The 21,971-nt window shown below is 46.7% G+C and overlaps 1 protein-coding gene and 1 long non-coding RNA gene across 2 annotated transcripts; one reads left to right on the top strand and one right to left on the bottom strand.

Moving 5' to 3' along the window:
• Positions 1 to 1,851: 1,851 nt before the first annotated feature.
• LOC144297206 (uncharacterized) lies at positions 1,852 to 14,162 on the bottom strand. The gene is made up of 3 exons (XR_013364289.1): positions 13,585 to 14,162; positions 5,464 to 5,570; positions 1,852 to 2,262 (listed from the first exon to the last, which is right to left on the bottom strand). It is a non-coding gene; the product is annotated as an uncharacterized LOC144297206 (long non-coding RNA).
• CDKN1B (cyclin dependent kinase inhibitor 1B) lies at positions 13,104 to 18,401 on the top strand. Its single transcript, XM_077871018.1, has 3 exons — positions 13,104 to 14,216; positions 14,771 to 14,900; positions 17,013 to 18,401. Exons 1-2 carry the CDS (start codon positions 13,742 to 13,744, stop codon positions 14,890 to 14,892), a joined length of 597 nt encoding a protein of 198 aa, XP_077727144.1. The 5' UTR covers positions 13,104 to 13,741; the 3' UTR covers positions 14,893 to 14,900; positions 17,013 to 18,401.
• Positions 18,402 to 21,971: the final 3,570 nt, after the last annotated feature.

The raw sequence follows: 21,971 nt of genomic DNA, 5'->3' as shown, positions 1-21,971 counted from the left end.
TTCCAGACACTTTTGCCATGGAAGTCCATGGCCTGTCATTCTAGCACATAATGACTGTAGGGTGCCTGCATGTCTTCTCTCTGTATCTGTCTGTTCTCTTTTCACAATGACCTTCTGATTCTTACTATACTTCCCTGTTCTAAATCTTGAGTCAGTATATAAGATTGAATTAGCTAATAACCATCTTGCTTTTGTACAGGGCCCTCTGTATCAGACCTCATCATAAACCACAGCTCTTGGACAGGAGCCAATGCCATAGCCTGTAGGTAAAGCACTTTGTCTTGAAAGGGGCTGTAGACTTGATGGGTTCTCTGACTGCCATATCTAAGACCCCATAATAGAATGCAATGGGAATTATCTCTTAGCTATTCCGTAACTATATATATTGGCCGCTAATATCTATTGGGTGCTACATACTTTGCATTTATTTTGTTTAGAGGGTTGGAATTGGCCTCATTGGAGATACAAAAAACACTAAAGACTGTAGTAGATTTATATCTGAAGTCAAGGTGAATATGTCACGGAGGCAGTATATGTGTTTGTGTGGGTGAGGGGTTATCTTTCTGAAAGATAGTAGAAAAAAAGTTTAGTAGAAAAGAATCAGGTTGGGGATCCCTGGGTGGCTCAGTGGTTTAGCACCTGACTTTGGCCCAGGGCGCGATCGATTGGATCGTGTCCCTTGTCGGGCTCCCAGCATGGAGCCTGTTTCTCCCTCTGCCTGTGTCTCTGCCTCTCTCTCTCTCTCTCTGTCTATCTGAATAAATAAATAAATAAATCTTTAAAAAAAAACAAAAGAAGAAAAGAATCAGGTTGAAGTTGTTACCTTGACTTTACACCTAATTGTGTGTGACTATGGACAAATCACTTTTTATCTGTATTTCTACTTCCTTACTTGTTAAGGGTTATAATAATACCTTGAATGCACAGTTATTAAAACACTCTGCTATGATCAAATGAATTTTAAATTCAGATTAGTATATGAGTAATGTACTAATGTACATTAATGTATAAGACAATCTGGAAATGTTTAATAGGTAGAATCTATGCAAATTTAGAGTTCATATACATTTGGAGGGGATTAAAACTCTTATGTATGCATTTTAAAAAGTAGGTTACAAATATGGTTGTGGTTTGACTTAGTTGCGGGATTAGGGTGGACTGTTCTGGCCTCGTGCTGCCCTCCTGTGCTGTTTAAACAACTCAGCAGGTCAGATACATTCCTGCCTGATGAATGCTCTGGCGGGGAATTCTATCTTATTACTAACCCTCTTCTGTCCTCATGTGGCCACAGAGGGCCTAACTTTTCTGGATGTTCCTGTTTCTTTAGTAAAGGAAGAGATGGAAAACTACTCTGAAACATTCTAGGTCAGAAAATCTAATCCCGCGTTAAGGAAAAAGGCTACAAATTGCATTTGATGCTGGAGATCTAACTGTTCCACTGTCATAGGAAGATCCTAAACAGACTTTTGAGGTTTGTAGAAGAATACCATCCTGACAGAGTAAGGAAAGGCTTTTTATCAAGAATAAATAAAAATGCAACTAATTGCCCTTTTAATACACTAAGAATTTATAATAGAGCCTTACACTGTTTATTTGGTAAATCAGACTGTTATGGTGGGAACAGAAGATGCTGTTCTACAATGAATTTCTAAGTAGAACATTAGCTAGTTGAAATATGAGACTCACAAGGAAAGCTAATTCTGTGCTAATTCTCTTAGCACATTCTCCAAAAGCGATTCCTTTCAAAGAGGTTTAAGGAAGTTTGTTGACATGACAATTTTTAGGAAAGTTCAGAAAAGATATTGAAAGAAGCATTGTGAAACCATACAAAGAAACAAGTAGAGAAGGTAATCAGTGGGAGGCACCTTTTTAATGTGTTTACTCCCCATCTGCCAATGCTCAGACCTTAACCCTGGCCTGCTTCCAGACTGGTTGCCTGATATTAGAACCTTCCCACCCTCTGCTTACAATAGGTACATGTGTGCATATTTTATTCATGTGGGTACATAGCAGTCAGGTTTTCATATCTTCCAGTCTACCAAAACTATTCTTATCAAGATACCAGTGACCTCCGTGATAGAATCCAATGGTAGGTCTTCAGTCTTCATATTTCTTATCAGCAGCACTTGAACCATTTGATTTTTCTCTCCTTGAAACTCTTTAGCTTGGTCTCTTGGTCATCTCTCTCTAGGCTCTATTCCAATCCAATCAATGGCTCCTTTCCAGTCTCTTTTTCCTAGATCCTTCCCATGTTCTTGATTTCTAAAAGTTGTAATGCAAAAAAAAGTTGGCTTACTGCATAGGCCTCTTTTCTTTTTTTTTTTTCAAAAAATATTTTATTTAATCAATTTTATTTAAATTCAATTTGCCAATATATAGTTTAACACCAGTGCTCATCTCATCATGTGCCCTCCTTAGTGCCCATCACCCAGTTATCCCATCCTCCCATCCTCCTCCCCTTCTGCAACCCTTTGTTTCTCAGAGTTAGGAGTCTCTCATGGTTTGTCTTCCTCTCTAATTTTTCCCCACTCAGTTTCCCTCAGGTTCCACATATGAGTGAAACCATATAATTGTCTTTCTCCAAATGACTTATTTCACTCAACGTAATACCATCCAGTTTCATCCACGTAGATGTAAATGGTAGGTATTCATCCTTTCCTTTTTTTTAAATTTTTATTTATTTATGATAGTCACAGAGAGAGAGAGAGAGAGAGAGAGAGTCAGAGACACAGGCAGAGGGAGAAGCAGGCTCCATGCACCGAGAGCCCGACGTGGGATTCGATCCCGGGTCTCCAGGATCGCGCCCTGGGCCAAAGGCAGGCGCCAAACCGCTGCGCCACCCAGGGATCCCCGGTATTCATCTTTTCTGATGGCTGAGTATTATTCTATTGTATATATAGACCACATCTTCTTTTTTTATTATTTTTTTTATTTTTTTATTTACGATAGTCACACAGAGAGAGAGAGAGAGAGGCAGAGACATAGGCAGAGGGAGAAGCAGGCTCCATGCACCGGGAGCCTGACGTGGGATTCGATCCCAGGTCTCCAGGATTGCGCCCTGGGCCAAAGGCAGGCGCCAAACCGCTGCGCCACCCAGGGATCCCTAGACCACATCTTCTTTATCCGTTCATCGGTCAAAGGACATTATGGCTCCTTTCACAGTTTGGCTATTGTGGACATTGTTGCTATGAACATTGGGATCCAGGTGTCCCATCGTTTCACTACATCTGTATCTTTGGGGTAAATACCCAGTAGTGGAATTTTTGGGTCATTGGGTAGCTCTATTTTTAACTTCTTGAGCAACCTCCATACGGTTTTCCAGAGTGGCTGCACCAGCTTGCATTCTGGCCAACAGTGCAAGAGGGTTCGCAGGCCTCTTTTCTTCTCTGTCTAAACTTACTTCCTTAGTGAACTTATCTGGTCCCATAGCTTCTAGTCCCATCACCTAAATGCTGACAATCTCCAAATTTGTGTCTGCAGTGCAAATCTCTCTCCCCTGAATTCCAGACTCATATATCCATCTGCTTTCTCAACATCTCCATTTGGATGTCTATGGATATCTCAAGCTTAACACAGTCAAAGCAAAATTTGTCCATCTCCCAGCCAACCCCATCTCTGTAAATGGCCAAACTTTTCTTCAATTGCTTAGGCCAAAAAGCTTTGGAGTCATTATGGACTCCTCCCTCTCATGCACACATTTCCAATCCTTCAGCAAATCCCATTGGCTATGTCTTTAAAAACACATCTATCAATTCTATCCTTTTTCTGCTTACTTTGCTACCATCCTGGTCTGAGCCGACATGATCTCCTTTTGGATTACTTCAGTGACCTGCTAACTGGTCTTTCTGCTTCTCTCTTGCTTCTTTGAAGTACTTCCCACTCAGTAAAGTGATCAAAGTTAGCCAAAGTTCATTCAAAACTCTCTGCTCAAAGACAGCTTATCTCAACTGGAATAAAATCCAAAGTCTTTAGCATGACCTATAAAGGATACATAATCTGGGCCCCTACTTGTCTGATTTCATTTCCTACCTCCCAGCCCCTACTTTATTTCTGGCTTTCTAGTTCCCTTACTATTCTTCAGCCATTCCAGGCACATTCCTACCTCAGGGCCCTGGGATTTGCTATTTCCTCTGCCTGGAACATACAAAATTACATAGTCAATGCCCTCATTTCATTGAGGTCTCTATTCAAATGTCACTTTATCAACGAATCCTTTCCTGTTAATATAGCATCTGCCATCATTACTCTCGGTACCCTGAAGTAGTTTATTTTTCTTTTTAGTACTTGTAACAACATGACATACTATGCTTATTTGTTTGTGTATTGTCTGCCTTCCACACTTGAGTGTAAGCTCCATTCCATGAAAGCAGGACTTTGGCTATCTTTGTTTTCTACTGTGTCCCCAGAAAGGCTGGCATCTGGTAAGGGCTCATTAAAAATTTAATGAATAAAGGAATGAACAAATATTCATGTGAACAGTTATTCAGAGAGTGGTCAGGAGTAGAAAATGAGCACTTTCCCTCTCTCTCTCTCTCTCTCTCTCTCTGTCTTTTAGGTGTAAGTTTGCATAAACTGAAGACTGAGATCCTAATCAAGGGAGGTTTTCTCCTTCATGTTTTCTCAATTTAAAGAATAGAATGTCGTGGAAAACAGTGAATTGGTAGTGAACATGTTTATTGTCCCAAATTCCACATTCTAGTCACCAAGTTTGTCCACTTACATTTCAATCTTGGAAATTGAATAAATTGGGTAAATAAATCACATAAATCAAGCATGTGGTTATGAATCCAGGTTTTTCTGTTTATTTCCCATTCTTATGAAACCAGCAATACTAGTAAATCTGCATTTGCTTACTATATTTACTTGAAAATGATGATTTTTCTCTTAGTAGAAATGCTTGAGGGATTTTTTTTTCTTTAAAGCATGACCCCACTTATCAATTTGAAACCCTTAAATTCAGTTTCTTTCAAAGATACTAATTTTCTTCCCAGGAATTTAAATCTCATTTCTCGATACCCCCCCACAAAAAGTCTCCTCCTCCTCCTCCTCCCCCCTCCTCCTCCTCCTCCTCCTCCTCCTTCTTCTTCTTCTTCTTCTTCTTCTTCTTCTTCTTCTTCTTCTTCCTCTTCTTCTTTAATTAATTAATTAATTTGAAAGAGAAGGAGAGAGAGAGAGAGAGCTAGCACTTGAGGGTGTGGGGGGAGGGGCAGAGGGAAAAATTTCAAGCAGACTTCCCACTGAGCACCGAGCTCGGCTCTGGGCTGGATCCCAGACCCACGAGATCATGACCTGAGCCCAAACCAAGAGTCAGAGGCTCAACTGACCTAGACACCCAGGCGTTGCCCCATCCCACCAACGAAACTTTTTATGAAGAGTGCATTGTACATAAATTAAGGCAATGATGCCTCAATCATAAAATTTACAAATCCACTACATCATTGCATCTTCTTCAAGTGTCCTCACCATGGACTCTGGACTGTGCTTCACAAGCGCAGGCACACTAGTCTTCATGCCTTTTCCGCTTTCCTCCGTGGCTTTGGAACACTCAGCCTTCTGTCTCAGGGCTTCATCTGCAGGAGTACATAATAGCATTCATCTCATAATTGTGGTCTTATGAGGGCCAAATGTGATGACATCAGAAAAGCTGCTTTCAAATATGTAAACTATTGTGTTCATCAGGAACATCTTGGATTCAGCTAACAGAAACCCATAAGAAACTAGCTGGGAAAAAAGCAGGGGAGACTGTTTTATAAACACAGTGCTGTCCCAAAAAAACTTAAGTCCAGGGAGTTGAGGTGCAGGATCCAGAAACTGGGGAGTCTTTGGTTGCTAAGTGTTGTCTGTCTTTCTAAAACCCATAGTTTCTCTTCTCTGCCCTTCTTTGCATGTCCATTTCTTTCTGCTGACACTCTACAGATAAAGTTTTGCAATCTTTATCTGCAAATCCAACACATATGGGCCAAAGAGACCTTTCTTAAAACAGCTCTTTCAATTCCAAATCTGCATTACCTTATTAATCTTTAACTTCCAATTTATGAACTGAAGGACTCTGAAACCTGGTTCCAAATTTTCAGGAGAGAGAATTTGGTTGGCCAAATTTAGGTCAGAGAGGATACCCTTCTTCCCTAATCTGGTCAACTTCAGGAACAGAATGGGAACAGTGTCATCTACTCTACTGTCCCTCAGCAAAAGAGGTTAAGGGAACAGACTCTCTGAGAAGAGAGCATGGGATGGTGAAGAAACAATGAATTTGCATACCTAGAGCACACAACATAAACATAAAAGGATTGAAAACACTATGTACATCCTTATTTCCATGCCTTTGTAAACTTTACTAAGTATCTGATGTGGCTGTATGATTAATGGCACATTTATAAATACGGACAGGCCTCACAGAGCCCCACTAACCGTGACGTCCCTTCACATAATGGTTCAGATTCATGTTTCTAATACTATGTCTTTTGCCCTCTTAACGAACATTGACTCTCTTTCTTTTCTTGGATCCAGTCTCAATGTGTATACTGACTGTATCAAATTCTTGATCTTCCCTGTTCTTTATCTCCTCAATTTCCCCCTCTATATTAATTACAATTGACTGTAAAATGCTATAGCAAATAGACCTAAACATAATGGTTCAATGAAATAGAAATGTGTTTTTTCTCTCAAGTCAGGTCAGGGACCCAGGTTGACGTCTTTCTTTCTTTCTTTCTTTCTTTCTTTCTTTCTTTCTTTCTTTCTTTCTTTCTTTTTCTTTTTAAAGATTTTATTTATTTACTCATGAGAGGCACACAGAGAGAGAGAGAGGCAGAGACACAGGCAGAGGGAGAAGCAGGCTCCACACAGGGAGCCCGACACGGGACCTGATCCCAGGACTCCAGGATCATGACCTGAGCCGAAGGCAGACACCAAACCGCTGAGCCACCCAGGGATCTCTGGTTGACGTCGTTCTATCACCTTTAACATGTGGCTTCCAAGGGCACCTGGCTGGCTCTGTTTTGTAGAGCATGGGACTCTTGATCTTGGGGTCATGACTGCAAGCCCTACGTTGGGTGTAGAGCTTAAAACAGAAACAAAATGAAAAATATGTGGCTTCCAAAGTTGCAATAGTATTCACCCTTATAGCCCATGGGAAAGGGGAAAGAGAGGCAGAAGCAGGAGGCTGATGTGACAGGTTATATGCACTGGACCTGGAAGACACATATCACTTTTCCTTATATTCTGTTGGAAAATACCTAATCACAAGGTCACATCTATCTGCAGGGGCTGGGAAATTTAGTGTGGCTGGGCAGCTGTAAACCCAGTTATAATTATGAGCCTAAGGGAGAAACCAAGAATGGATTTGGGGGGACAGCTAGCAGTCTCTGTAACATCCTGCCTCTGTGTTACTGCTCTTCCTTAACGGCATTACTCTCTGAAATATCCAAGTGTGAGTCCTTAAAGTCCTCCTCCATTTCTCCATTTTTCCTCAATCCCGTTAGCTCTTTTTGTTGTTATTGTTGTTAAAGACTTTGTTTGAGGGAGGGAGGTGGGAGGGAGAGAGAGAGAGAGAGAGAGCACACAAGTGAGGGAGAGGGGCAGAAGGAGAGGGAGAAGCAGATTCCCTGCTGAGCGGGGACCCTGAGATCATGACCTGAGTGGAAGGTGGATGCTTAACCAACTGAGACACCCAGGCACCCCCTCCTTAGCTCTTCTAACTACCTAAGCAATCCTACATTTGTTCTGTGCTTTTCATTCCCTCCTCCACAGCACTGCTTAATGCTGTTGTATCCCTTGCTTGAATAACTGCAACCAACCTCCAAAATAACCAAAATTACCTCCCTGAGTCAGCCTCTCTAGGCTTATCACCCATCTTTTACTCTGTTGTTAGATGTTACTTCCATTAAAAAAAAAAAAAAAAAAAAAAAGATTTATTTATTTATTTATTTATTTATTCATGAGAGACAGAGAGAATGGCAGAGACATAGACGGAGGGAGAAGCACTCTTCAAAGGGAGCCCCATGCAGGGGATCATGCCCTGAGCTGAAGGCAGACGCTTAACAGCTGAGCCACTTAGGCATCCCCAGATGCCACTTCCTAATACAAAGATCCAGTTTTCCAAGACAATCTAGACCCCTTACCAGTTACCTCTCCACCTACCATCAAGGCCGCAATCACCACATACAAAACATCTGCAGCTACTTTGTAGCTCAGGTGGTCATGCCAGATCGCCTCTTACCCTCTGTTCCAAATCCTCTCATCCTGGTCTCGTGACCCATGCTTCTACTCTCTTGCCTCACATCCATACTTCATCTAACAACCAGCTTCCTTTGGATTAACACAGTAATGGGACTGTCTACCTAGCTTTCCATTTTGTTCTTTCCATTTGCCACTGTCTCTCAGGGCCCAGGCTTGCTCTTCTTCAAGAGACAAACCTGGACAGTGATCATGTTATTTACTTATCAAAAGCTCTATCAGTTCCCACTGTTTTCTGAAGGAAAAAAAAATTTTTTTTCAGCCTACCATCCATGGCCTGCCAACTGTCAGATCCCATTCCCCAATTACCACCCCTACCAATGCAGCCTGATAATCTTGCCATTTTTTTCATTCTTCAAGATCTGACATATATATCACTTCCTTGAAGGCTTCTTCTTTCTCCCTCTTTTGTAGTTCATCTTCATGCCCTGTTCTTCCATGTATTGCTTTCTACCTCTCTAGTGTTTTTTTTTTTTTAAGATTTCATTTATTTATTCATGAGAGACACAGGGAGAGAGGCAGAGACATAGGCAGAGGGAGAAGCAGGCTCCCTGTGGGGAGCCTGAATGCAGGACTCCATCCCAGGACCCCAGGATCACAACCTGAGCTGAAGGCAGACACTCAACCACTCAGCCACTCAGATGTCCCTTACCCCTGTAGTTTTTTATGTACATGGTGGCTTCCCTCACACCTGATGTATACTCCCTAAAGGCAGGGACTGTGATTTAAGTCATCCTTTTAAGCACCACGCCACTGAGAACAATGCTGTGGGGAGTATCTCACACGTGGTAAGATCACATCATTCTGCTGCTTAAAACCTCCTAATGTCCCAGTGGCTTCCCATACCACTGGGTCCGTGATAAAAACTCCACATAGGCCTAATTGGTCTTTGATGATGGGAGTTCTTGCTACCACTCTTTTTGCTCCTTACTGTTCCTGGAACACATCACACAAGATTTCACTTCAAAGGTACTACATTGACTGTTCCCTTTATTGGGATACCTTTTCCCCAGCTCTTAGCATGACTTGCTTTCTACAGTCCTCAGGGCTTCTCTCCAAGGCCACTTTCTCAGTGAGACATTTCTTTTTTTTTTTTTTTTTTTTAATTTTTATTTATTTATGATAGTCACACACAGAGAGAGAGAGAGAGAGAGAGAGAGAGAGAGGGGTAGAGACATAGGCAGAGGGAGAAGCAGGCTCCATGCACTGGGAGCCCGACGTGGGATTCGATCCCAGGTCTCCAGGATCGCGCCCTGGGCCAAAGGCAGGCGCTAAACTGCTGCGCCACCCAGGGTTCCCCTCAGTGAGACATTTCTGGGCCACTCTGGTCACTTGGGACCTCACAGCCTTCTCTTTTCCTTGGCCCTGCTATCACTTCCTTACACAGTATATCTTTCATTCGTCTATTTTTGTGCTTATTTTCTGTCATCCTAGTTTAAATCTGTTGGTTTACTTCCTTAGCTCCAGAGAGATAATGCCTGATATACTGAAGGCTGTCAGTAAACATTTGTTGAAAGCGGGGGGGGGGGGGGGGGGGGGGGGGGGGGAAGGGGGGGGGAATAAGCAAGTTAATAGAGGTGCCCAATAAATATTTCTTAAATTGAATGAAAACGTCACAAACACTTGACTGTGAAATCATCAAATTCTGAAAGTATGTGGGTTGAGGAAAACAGTGAAATTGAGCGAAAGCTGTCATTATAAACAACCTCCAGGAAGGATTAAAATTGGGTACTTGTGGGAGCGGCAACTGGGCCGGGAATCCAGTACCTTCGCAGAAACGCTGGGGGGTGCATAACTCCTCCCCCCACCCCCCGGGGACTGCATCTGGGAGGCCAGCTCGCCCTACCTCCCCATTTGGACGCTAGTCGATCACACAGGTGTTTGAAGTTATTTTAGGGTCTGCCTCTTTCGGTTTGCGAAGGACACGGAAACCTTGATTGGCTTTCGTGACACCTCTCAGTTCTAGGTAGGAAACTAGCCCGAGTGTAAACGACAACAAAAACACCGCTCCGGACTCGATACTGGGGTTTGGGGAAGCAGAGCCCATTTTAGAGCAGCGGGAGTGGAACTTTCTGCCTTTGCGACCCAAGCTCCGCCTTCACACTGTTTTTCTGAAAATGTTCTCCCTGGCTTATTACTCTTCGGCAGCGGCCCACTTTCCGCAGGGGGATGGCGCTCCGATCTGCACATTCCCTCTTCCCTTGGGGGCTCCATAGCATTTTTTTTTTTTTTTTTTTTCACGCTTCGACGCTACCGCTGCAGACGCCTGCCTTCTCATTATTTGCCCTACCGATCTCCGATCTCCGGTGCCCGGACTGTAAACAAAACACTTTAGATCATAGCAAGGTCGATGTAAGCACAGCCTTTCTGCTGGCAGCCAGTCGTCTTAAGGTGGCGTGACTGTGACTCGTTTACTTTGCAAGATTAACAAAGCAACAAAATGGTGTTCCTACATGTTACTTGCAGAAAGATTCAAGGTGTGTAGGGGACAGAAATATTAATTTCCTATTATTACTTGAGATATTAATTCCACGAATAAAAGGTTTGTTGTATGTTGTGATACTCTAGAATATCTCCATTTACATAATATGTAAATGGTCTCTGCATTTAGACATCTGAATTTATTCTTATATATAACATAGAATTCCTGTGTAGTCTAGCAGTTGTGTAAAAATGTCAACAGGAATCTAATTTCAGAAATAGAGTATAAATCATGGTATGGAGGCCTACCCTCATTTTCCTGTCCTTCTCCCCCCTCCTCCAGTCCAATAAGTTAAATAGCATGTTCCCTGTTAGAAAAAGATGAGAGGTGTTACTTGGATCACAGGTGAAATATCTTTGTCAATTACGTAGGAAGTCCTGACTTAGAAACAAGTTTTGGACACTGCCTCTCTCTCTCTCTGCTCTCTGGGTATCACCCTTGTCCGTTTGGAATCTGCATTTTAGTTGAACCTAGTGCATAGTGATACAAAAGGCCAGTGACAGCTGCATATAAATATCAGTGACCACAGGCCACATCAAGGAAACATCTGCAGGCAGCCCAGGGAATGAGCAGGGGCCATTTTGAATCCCTTGTAAGAGAGGAGGACCAGCCAGACTGCAGCACAGGCCAATCCAGACAAAACCTGAACCATTAGGAAAGAAAGAAAGAGAAAAAGAACCTGCCTGAGAGTTAAGGAGACCCGCCTCTAGCCCTGGCTCTGCTATCCACTGGATGTGTGTCCCTGGACAGGAAACCTCTCCTGCTCTCAATTTCCTCAGTGGTAAAAAGAGAGGGTTGAGCCACAGGGTTCAGAAGGGCCATGCCAGCTCTTACATTCTGGAGTGCTGAGGTGAGGCACGCACACAGAATGGAACACACAATACGCGGTTAAGAAAACAGGTTAAGAATCAAAGTCATCTGTAGCACAGATGCATAAGAAAACATTGCTGTGCTGTGCACTATTAGAACAGAAGGAGAGCAGTTTCCAGTAAAATGTATTAACTTTGGCCCAGACCAAGATTATATGAATGGGGGTGGGATGGGGTGGTGTGGGGAGACAGTACAAGACCCTTTGAGCTGTGTCTCGGATAGGACAGCCCTCCCCCCTCCCCCTACCGTGTTAAGTCCTATCTATCATCCTGCTCAGGATCAAATCGGTAGGTCCTTTCAAGTTGCAAAGTGGAGTACAGAAACGCCCAAGTAAGAATATCAGACGTGAGGACACGGTCGTGGTGGGTTTATGAATCATTTCATAATCTGGACTTTCCGATTACTTTCACCCTTCAGAGACTTGTAGCCCTCTAAAGGCATTCCCTTGCATCTAAATTTTGTTGTGGGAGGGTTGGAGCAGTGAATCTGGTGGGAGAGAAAGGTGGAGGAAGGAAGGAGCTGTTGTATTTGGCGGCAGGACTCAGGTAGAGGAAACTGCTACAACCCGGGAAAGAATTGAAAACTATAAAGAGGGGACGGGTTCCCACACGCAGCCCAGGTCAATGGCTTTCGCTGTGCTCGGGAAGCAAGAACCCGGGTCAGGGTGTAACCTCGCTTTTGAAACCCAAGTGTGTCTGAGGCAGCTACAAAAGTTTATTAGGGACTTGGGAGGCCAGTGGAGTTTTTGATCTTGAAATTCTTATTTTTATTGCGGGGAGAGCTTGGGTTCAGAATACATGAGAAGTGCTGCGCCTACGTTCGCCTTGGCGTCTTCCCAGAGCTCCCGCCTCCCCCAGAACAGCAGAGCCTCCTAGGTTCAGAGGGAGCTAACCACTGCTCCCCGCTAGCAGAGGCACCCAGGTCGGGGTGGGGGCGGGGGCGGGGGCGGGGGCGCGGCTCCCGGCCCCTCCGCGAGCGCCAAAGGCCGCCCAGCCTCCCCGCAGCGCCGGAGCCGGGGGGGGGGGGGGCGGGGAGAGCGCAGCTGGGGGCGCAGAGCTCCCACGGCCAGCCTCCGCCCCCCGCGGCCCGCACCCCCGGCTCGGCGAGCGCGGGGAAGACGAGCTCGCCACCGGGCCACCTAGGAGGTCATCTGATCCTGCCCCCTCCGTCTCCCCGCGCGCGGAGCGGGCGCGCCAGGCAGCGCAGCGCGGGGACCTGAACCCGCGGCCCCGCCGCCCCCGCCCCCGCCCTCCCCGGCTTCCCGGCCGGTTGGCTAGTTTGTTTGTCTCGTTTTTAATTTCTCCGAGGCCAGCCGGAGCAGGTTTGCTGGCAGCCGCGCACCTCCGGAGTCACGCGACCAGCCAGGCTCCGGGCGGCGCAGTCGGAGGCGGGCGCGCGCCCGGGGAGGCGGGGCGGGGCGGGGCGGGGCGGGGCGGGGCGGGGCGGGGCGAGCGGGAGGCGTCGCGGCCGCCGGGGCCACCTTAAGGCCGCGCTCGCCAGCCTCGGCGGGGCGGCTCCCGGCGCCGCAACCAATGGATCTCCTCCTCTGTTTAAATAGACTTGCGGTGTCAATCATTTTCTTCTTCGTCAGCCTCCCTTCCACCGCCATATTGGGCAACTAAAAAAAAGGGGGCTCGTCCTTTCGGGGTGTTTTTCTCCCCTTCCCCTGTCCCCGCTGCCTCGCCGCTCCGCGACGCCGACGTCCGCAAGGTTTGGAGAGCCGCTCGGTTGGCGGGACCCGCGGGCTCGCGGCAGCCCGGGCTTGGACTGGCTCTGCCGCCCCTCCCCTCCCCTCCCCTGCGCTCCTCTGCTCGCCTCTGCTCGCCTCTGCTCTGCTCTGCTCTCCTCTCCCCTCCCCGCCCCGCCCTCCCGCTCGCCGGTCCGCTAGAGCGGCGGCGGCTCTCGGCTGCCGGGCCGGGGCTTCCCCTCACCCCTCACCCCTGCCCCTCCCGCCTCCCGCCTCCCCCGAGCCAGCGCGCCCCTGACGCTCGGGCAGTTACTTGCGCGTGTTTGTTTCTCTTGGCTCCGAGCGCGATCGCAGGGCTTTCTAGGGGGCGGTTCGGGCTGGGTCGGGGCGTTTTGTTTTGTTCAGTTTTGTTTTCCGAGAGAGGGAGAGAGCGCGCGCGCTCGCGGCGGTCGTGAAGACCGGGGAGGAGGATGTCAAACGTGCGAGTGTCTAACGGGAGCCCGAGCCTCGAGCGGATGGACGCCAGACAGGCCGAGTACCCCAAGCCCTCCGCCTGCAGGAACCTCTTCGGCCCGGTCAACCACGAAGAGTTGACCCGGGACTTGGAGAAGCACTGCAGAGACATGGAAGAGGCGAGCCAGCGCAAGTGGAATTTTGATTTCCAGAATCACAAGCCCCTGGAGGGCAAATACGAGTGGCAGGAGGTGGAGAAGGGCAGCTTGCCCGAGTTCTACTACAGACCCCCGCGGCCACCCAAAGGCGCCTGCAAGGTGCCGGCGCAGGAGAGCCAGGACGTCAGCGGGACCCGCCAGGCGGGGCCTTTACTGGGGTCTCAGGCCAACTCAGAGGACACACACTTGGTGGACCAAAAGACTGATGCGCCCGACAGCCAGACGGGGCTAGCGGAGCAGTGCACTGGGATCAGGAAGCGACCCGCGACCGACGGTAACGACCCCTCCCCAAGCAGAGAAGGTCTGGGTGCCCAGGACCCTAACCGCAGCTTGCTTTTCCAGAGTATTCCGATGTAGTGGAGGTGGGTGGGGGGAGCGAACTGCCCTCCTCTTGGGTTTTAAATGCTTGTCCGCCTGGCTGCCTGGCTGCTTATGATTTTTAAGTCAGGAGCCTGTTTTTAAGTCAGTGAGATGCTGTTATCTGATCATTGCTCCAACCGAAAACATCGCAGTTCCTCCCGGCTGGCCAGCGCTGGGTCTGTGACTACGTTGGGATGTTTATCAACGGCCTCCCTCTTTGCAGTGGGGAGAGAGAGAGAGAGAGAGAGAGAGAGACAGCGAGACAGCTCTAGGGGCATAGAATACACTTTCTGTTATGTGAAAACAACCTCATTCTGTGCCCTTAAAGGCCACCGGGAATGACGGATCCAGGATGGTGGGTGGAGGTGTGGGTTTTTCATCCCCTGGCTATTGTGCCAACTTGTGTCAGCCATTGTTTTTCTAATAAAGATTGTGTGTGTTCTTTTTAAAATTCCCTCCTGCCCTTAGATTCCTCTCCTCAAAACAAAAGAGCCAACAGAACAGAAGAAAACGTCTCAGACGGTTCCCCGAACGCGGGTTCAGTGGAGCAGACGCCCAAGAAGCCGGGCCTCAGAAGACGTCAAACGTAAACTGCTCGGTGGGTTGATGACTAGGAGCAAGAAACTGACACTCCGAAATGGGCTTTCACACCCCGAGATACCCAATCTTGGTGGTTGCTGGCAGAATGGAGCTTGTGGGTTTTTGTTTCTATTTTGTGAGGTGGAAAAGTAGGAATGGGGAAGGCTGGGAATCGCTGGTGGGGATCCTGTAATTTTTTTCACACTGTCTACGTCCTGAGGTCATTTTTCCTTGAAAACACGGAATAACCAGAGCAAGTGTCCTAGCCAAAGTACTTGTGACCGAGGCTGGATGATGAGTGGGAAGGTCAATTCCCTGTGAATCCCACCAAAACCGTTGGGAACAATAGGTTCTTTCCCCCCATCTGAGCAAGAACTGGGATATGCTTCAGTCCCACTTCATAAGAATTCTTTTCCCAGAGGTTTCAAGTTGAGTCAGTAACAGATTTTGAGCCATACATGGGAAGAAGGCAAATAAATGATAAAAGTTAAAATTTGAGGGAAAGGGTGCAGATGGCTCATATTTGGTTGATCCTATGGTTAGTAGTGTGAATAGTGAGGTACGTCACATGATCTTTATCATTTTCTTAAATTGTCACTTTCCCTGTTTGCTTACAAATTTGGGGAACAGGAAAGGAACCCTGTGTATTTTTTTTTTTTTTTTAAAGGAAAGCTATAGTATGGAAAAATACTAAGGTTCCTACAGAATTTCTGGTAACACTGAAGTTGCAAAGCAGAAGTTAAATTAACTCTGCTGGAGTAAGCAGTCCAGGAACACGTCACCATGTGTATGCTAATTGTGCTACAAAAGGATCATTTGTATATTAGTAGGGAAATGTATAATAGATACACGGGCTGGCGAGGGTAGGTCTACCCCACACTGGAGAAGTGGAGATTTTTTTCCATCTACTAAAATCTGATCAGTATGAACAGCTAATTTGAATAATTCAGCACTCAACTTTTCATAGATTGGCTAGCCATAGTGATCAAAGTGCATATGTTAATAGTTTGAAAACTTACCAACAAGGACCATGACCTCTTTTTTCCCCCAGAAAACACACTCACAGCTTCGCATGTAGAGATTTTAGTAGATGTTGATACTAATTTTCAAAATCCTCATTTATAAAAAGGTAAGAATAAAGAACATAGAGTTTAAGGCGAGATTCCAGTTTGCTGTGTTTTTAGACCATAGTAACATATATATGAACTTCTTCACCCACATCTGACGGTTTTCAAAGCTTATACAAAACATCACTCTGTAGAATGTCTATATTACAGTTGTATATGAAATGGGAAAAGTGTATGAAAAAAAATTTCTGAAGCAACCTGCTGCTTGGGACTTGTGGTTTTTGACCTGTAGCTTAGCTCATCAGATGAGCCACTGTGAATCACACCTACTGGATTTTGATCTGACCCCATTCTGACATAGAGAGGCATTTGTTAGTAAATATGGCCAGTTCAGAGAATTCTAGAAATAGTAGTTAAGAACCTATTAAGAAGCATTCATTTGTATATTTTGCATATGACTAAGAAACTAGAATGTTTTGAAGAAGTATTAATAGAATTTTCTTTAGAGAACATTTATGAGTTAGAGTTCCGATTAGTTTTCAGATTTAGAAGACTCAGATGCTCTTGAGTATTACAGTTTCTTAATTCTCCTCTCTTTCTTAGTATCTTTGACCCCGATTCTCTAGACGAGGGTTTCTCAACCTCTGCACTATTGACATTTTGGGCTGAATAATTCTTTGTGTGGGACGCCATCCTGTGCATTAGTAGAATGTTTGGCAGCATCCCTGGCCTCTACCCACTAGATGCCAGTAGCACCCTCCTCACCCCCAGTGTGACAACCAAAAATGTCTCCAAACATTGCCAAATGTCCCCTGGGGGACAAAACTGCCCACTATTGAGACCCACTGCTCTCAACAAGAATACACACACACAGAGGAGAGTAAAAATCCAGTGAAGGAAACATTGGATGGAGAAGACTGTAGTCATCAACTTTTAGTACACACTTTCTTTTCCATTGCTCAGGTATTTCACAACTAAGAGAGTAACAAAAGAATTCCTGTACTTTATTGATAATGTTATTCTGGTGCTTTTCTCCTAATTCCTTCTTCTTTTTTCTTCTGCAGAATTAAGAGCATGTTTCCTTGTTTATCAGATACATCACTGCTCGATGAAGCAAGGAAGATATAAATTAAAAATTTTAAATACATATCGCTGACTCCATGGAATGGACATCCTAAATAAGCACTGAAAAACAACCAACACAGTAACACTAAAATTTTAGGCACTCTTAAATGATCTGCCTCTAAAAGCATTGGATGTAGCATTGTGCAATTAGGTTTTTCCTTATTTGCTTCATTGTACTACCTGTGTATATAGTTTTTACCTTTTATGTAGCACATAAACTTTGGGGGAAGGGAGGGGAGGGTGGGGCTGAGGAATTGGCATGGGGGGCTATGAAGAGCTTGCTTCCATTTAGAGCAAGGAGAAAAGTATATGACTTGCATGGAGAGAAGCAGTTTTGGGGAAGGGTTTGAATTGTTTTCTTTAAAGATGTAATGTCTCTTTCAGTGAAAACTGATAATTCATTTTAAAAAATCATCCGAATTTGAACACTGGTTGCAAATAATTGCTAATTATTTTTAATTATTTTTACATGAAGCTTTTTCTTATTGGGAGCTCAAAGATTCCGTTATATAGTAATAAATGGCTTTTTTTCTTTAACAGCAAAAACTATCTTCAGTACCCCCCCCCCCCCCCCCCCCCCCCCGGTTTTTCATAAAATCGGAATTTACCAGTTAATTACTCAGCAGTTAGGTAATCATTCCAGGTAATTCTGGGCAAAATTCTGGGGTATATGTGTGTGTGTGTGTGTGTGTGTGTGTGTGGGGGGGTGATGGTAATTCTGAATGCTCAGAATCAACCATCAAATTTTTATCAGGTTTATTGAGAAATTTTCTTTGGACTTTGGGCTATGTAGACACAGTCAAAATAATTTTAAATCTTGGGAAAAATTTTAAAGATCTGTAACTTCACATAAAAAAATAATGAAATAATTTTTAATTTAAAGCTTCTCGTTCTGTTGGTTAATTTGCCCAAAGGAAATGTTTTTAAAAGAAAGTGTGTATAAAGCACACGTGGAATTACTGAAATGGATACTACATCTTTAAACAGTATTTTTACATTGCCTGTGTATGTATGAAACAAAACCGGTTGAAGTGTACCTGTGTACATAACTCTGTAAAGACACTGAGAAATTATACTAACTTATTTATGTTAAAAAGAGATTTTTTTTTTTTTTTTTAATCTAGACCATATACAAGCCAAAGTGGCATGTTTTGTGCATTTGTAAATGCTGTATTGGGTAGAATAGTTTTTTTCCTTTCTTCTGTTAAATAATATGGCTATGCTTAAAAGGTTGCATACTGAGCCAAGTATAATTTTTTGTAATGTGTGAAAAAGATGCCAATTATTGTTACACATCAAGCAATCAATAAAGAAAACTTCCATAGCTATTCATTGAGTTGAACTGTAATGTGCTTTATTAAGCTTGGGGTATTTGACCTGGCATACTAGTCATACTTGCACAAATATAACACAAAGTAGCAAATATCTTGATAATTTAGGCCCACGTCTGAGATGATGTTTATGTGGCTCTGAATATAGTAGTCACTGTTTTCCACTTAGGAAAGTGCTACTTTTGAGTGGACAAAACTTTAGACGTGTAAAGTGGAAAAGCCACATTTTCATAAAAGTTTGTCAAATCTCCAATAGTTCAAATATTTAGGTCTTATAGGGTATATATCAGAACCAAAAATTTTTACATAAGTGTAGGCTGATCACACATTTGCAGGATTGAAAATGAAAGTAACATGGTGACTTCTCTAAATTCTGTATTTACACACTGCAAGTGTTGTGAGAAATTAGAGCAATTGTTCAGACCATCTAATCTACACCTTTGTCCAAAATATTTATATACAGGTCCTTTAGAAATTTGCATGCATTACACACTAATTTAGATAGAACAGGTATTCTCCAAATTAAACTGGTCATGACAAATCACTCAATTCCGAAATTTCCTGGTTATAATCTACACCACCTAAAACTGGTTAATGTCAATAACCAAATCTGAGTGTTTGGGGCCCCACATCCACATGGCAGAGATATTTTTTACTTAAGAAAAATTTAAACAAGGCATTTTCAAGTCAAATTTTCTTAAAAAAAAAAAAAACAAAAAACCCCAAAAAACAATTAGTTACTTCACACTCTTACAAATGTAGCTGAGGTGTAAAAAGTAAATTGTTTTTTTCTAGGAATCTGCAGATGGTTAAATCACGAAAATCTGAATTTGGGTTAAGCAGTTTCCGTCAAATACCTGAATTTACATTATTGCACCCCAAAGGGGGCTCTAAACAAGATAGTTTCAGCTTATTTTGATCTGAAGTTACTTTCAAAAAAAAAAAAAAAAAAAGTGACTCTTCGGCTGCGGGGAAGGGAAAGGAAGATCATTTGGTGACGGGGCTACATCTTCCAAGTAGGTATTATTTTAATTAAAGGCTAAAGGTGTTTTTGTGATTCTATTCAAAACACGCAGACGGGGTGTTTTTCAGGAAGATACTGAAAAAGCAAGAAAAACAAAATGGGGGGGGGGGGAAGGAATGAGGATCAGGAAATAATGAAATAAAATTAGTTTCTCTGAACCAAAGAGGACTTCTAGAAGTGTTTCTAACAGAGGGGAAAAAATCCTCTTAATTGCTGCCTGCACCCCATTTTCCTTTCCTCAAGAGGCATCTTCGATGTGAATTTTTAGAGACTGCGTGTTAGGAGCGCTGGGCGAAGAAGTGGATGCTCGCCGCGCCAGGCACGTTCACAGGGACGCAGCCCCCGGAGTCACCGGGTCGATCCTTTACACGTCGGTGTCAACTCTCCAAGGGCGTCCTCGAGTCCCGAGCGTCCTCTCCCCGGCCCCGGACGGCGGGGCTGGCTGCGGGCGTCCCTAGGCGGGGATGCGGCCGCCGGCCCCGGCCCCGGCCCCAGCCCCAGCCCCCACCCCGCTGCCCGGGGCAGTGCGCCGCCGGCTCCGCAAACTGCCCCGAAGCCCCGCACCCGCCCGCCCGGGCCGCTGCGGGGGTCGGGCAGGCTGGCGCCCCCGGGACCGGGAGCCCCTCGAGTCTCGCCTCTCCGCCCGCCACTGGCAGCGCCCGCGCCGGCGGGGTCGGTGCGCGCAGTTCCCGCGCCCGGGGCGCCCGCAGGCCGTGCAGGGCGGCTGCGCCCGGGCCCGCGCAGCGGCGCGGGGCGGTTTCTCACAAACTGTCCCCCCTCATCACCTCTCCTCTGGGGTCAGAAGAAGCGGAAGCCCCCGCTCCTTTCCACAGGCATTCCCTGCACACCAGCACCTTGCCAGTTCTCGGGCGGTGGCGGGCCGGGGAGCTGAGCGAACGGGAGAACCTTCCCGAGTCCGTGGGCCCTCCCGGGCAGCCGCCCGCTCCCGCTCCCACCCCCACCCTGGGCTCCAATGATCCGCAGCCCCGCGCATTTCGAAAGGCTGCCCGGCTCGCCGGCGGCCGGGGAGGACCGCGGCGGCGCGCAGGAGGGGCCGAGCGCCACCGCCGCCCGCGGGGTCCCTTCCAACCTTAGAGCCGCCCGGCGGAGTCCCCCCCCCCCCCCATCGCATCCCCGCTGTCGAGCGCGGGGCACCGGGGCAGGGAAGAAATGGGCAAACGTGGGGCTGGGGCTGTGACTGGAGGACGGAAGGGACCGCGGATCCACAGGACAGGGGCGCGCCCACCGCCCCGCCGCGCCGAGCGACCTTCCTCCGCGGCCGCGCAACGCTGCCTTCGCCATTTCATCTTCATCCTTGCGAGCGTACGCACTTGCTGTCCGCAAGCTTCCCTCGGACCGAAAAGGTGTCCTAAAAGCACATCTGGGATCGTCAGTGTTTCCCAGAGCGTGCATTTCTTTTTTAAATGTGCCAGTTCTTTCACCTGAGCCACACCCTGCGCCCGCTCCCCTCCCTCCCTCCCCGCCAACAGGAAGGTAAAATCCTGCACACGCACTGGGGAGGGGGCAGGGAAGGAGCGCCCACGGTCCTGCGAGACCCCCGCCGCCCCCACCCTGGGGGTGAGGGGAGAGCGCCTCCCGGATCTCGGCTCGCGTGGGGGTGCGGTGGGGTGGGGTGGGGTGAGCCTCAGGCAGACCCTGCAGAAGCGAAAGTGCAGCGTTTGCACCGACACCCAAGTCCCCGTGCGGCCGTCCGCGTCCCAGGCCCGTCTCGCGTGGGGACATACAGGGGGCAGTTATCGGAAGGCGCAAAATGCAAAAATAAATGGGTGCGTGTTGGGCGCGAAACGTCGACGCGCCTCAAAGGGCCGCGAAGAAAAGGCAGGGAGCGGGCGCGCGGCGGGGACGCGGGGCCGGGGGATTGCATCATTGCAGCTCCCCCTGCAGAAAATGGGCTCCGAACCGCGGCGACCATCATGGCGCTCGGGTCGGGCCGCGCTTCCCGCGCGCCTTCCCCGAGCGCTCGGGCCGCGGGCACCGAGCCCCAAACGCGCGTTTTGCAAACCTTGCCCCGCTGCCCCTCCCCCTCCCCCGGGCGCCTGCCCCCCCACCCCTCCCTCCTTTTGTGTGCCTCTGTATGTGAGTGCGTGCGTCCGTCTGAGTGTGTGTAGGACTAGAGAACTTGAAGATTATTTTTTTTTCTCCTCTTTTTTCCCTCCCGTGCTGGTGGTTGTAAACTTGATTGGCATTGGCTGCGCCCACTGACCCCTGCGCCGAGTCCACCGAAGATTTAAGGTGGATCCAAAAGGCTGCAGCTTCAGGCGGAGTCTCGCGCTGTGGCTGGTTTGGGAGGAAAGGGAGGAAAGAGGAGAAAAAAAAAAAAAAAAGCAAAAAAAAAAAAAAAAAAAAAAAAAGCCCCAAACCGTGCGCCCGGCGCGTTTGCACGAATCCCCTGCGGTACCAGCCCGCGCGCCCGCCCCGCCCGCCGCGCTCTTCCTCCGCCCACCTCCCGCTCCTTCCCCATTGGCCCGCCCGAGCAGTTTGAATTTTTTTTTTTTTTTTGGATGCTTGTTTTCTCGTAAAAA

This window comes from Canis aureus, chromosome 25 (genome assembly GCF_053574225.1).
Source record: "Canis aureus isolate CA01 chromosome 25, VMU_Caureus_v.1.0, whole genome shotgun sequence".
Lineage (NCBI taxonomy): Eukaryota > Metazoa > Chordata > Mammalia > Carnivora > Canidae > Canis > Canis aureus.
Note: the sequence above shows the minus strand (reverse complement) of the source record. Positions and strands in the feature narration are given on the sequence as shown.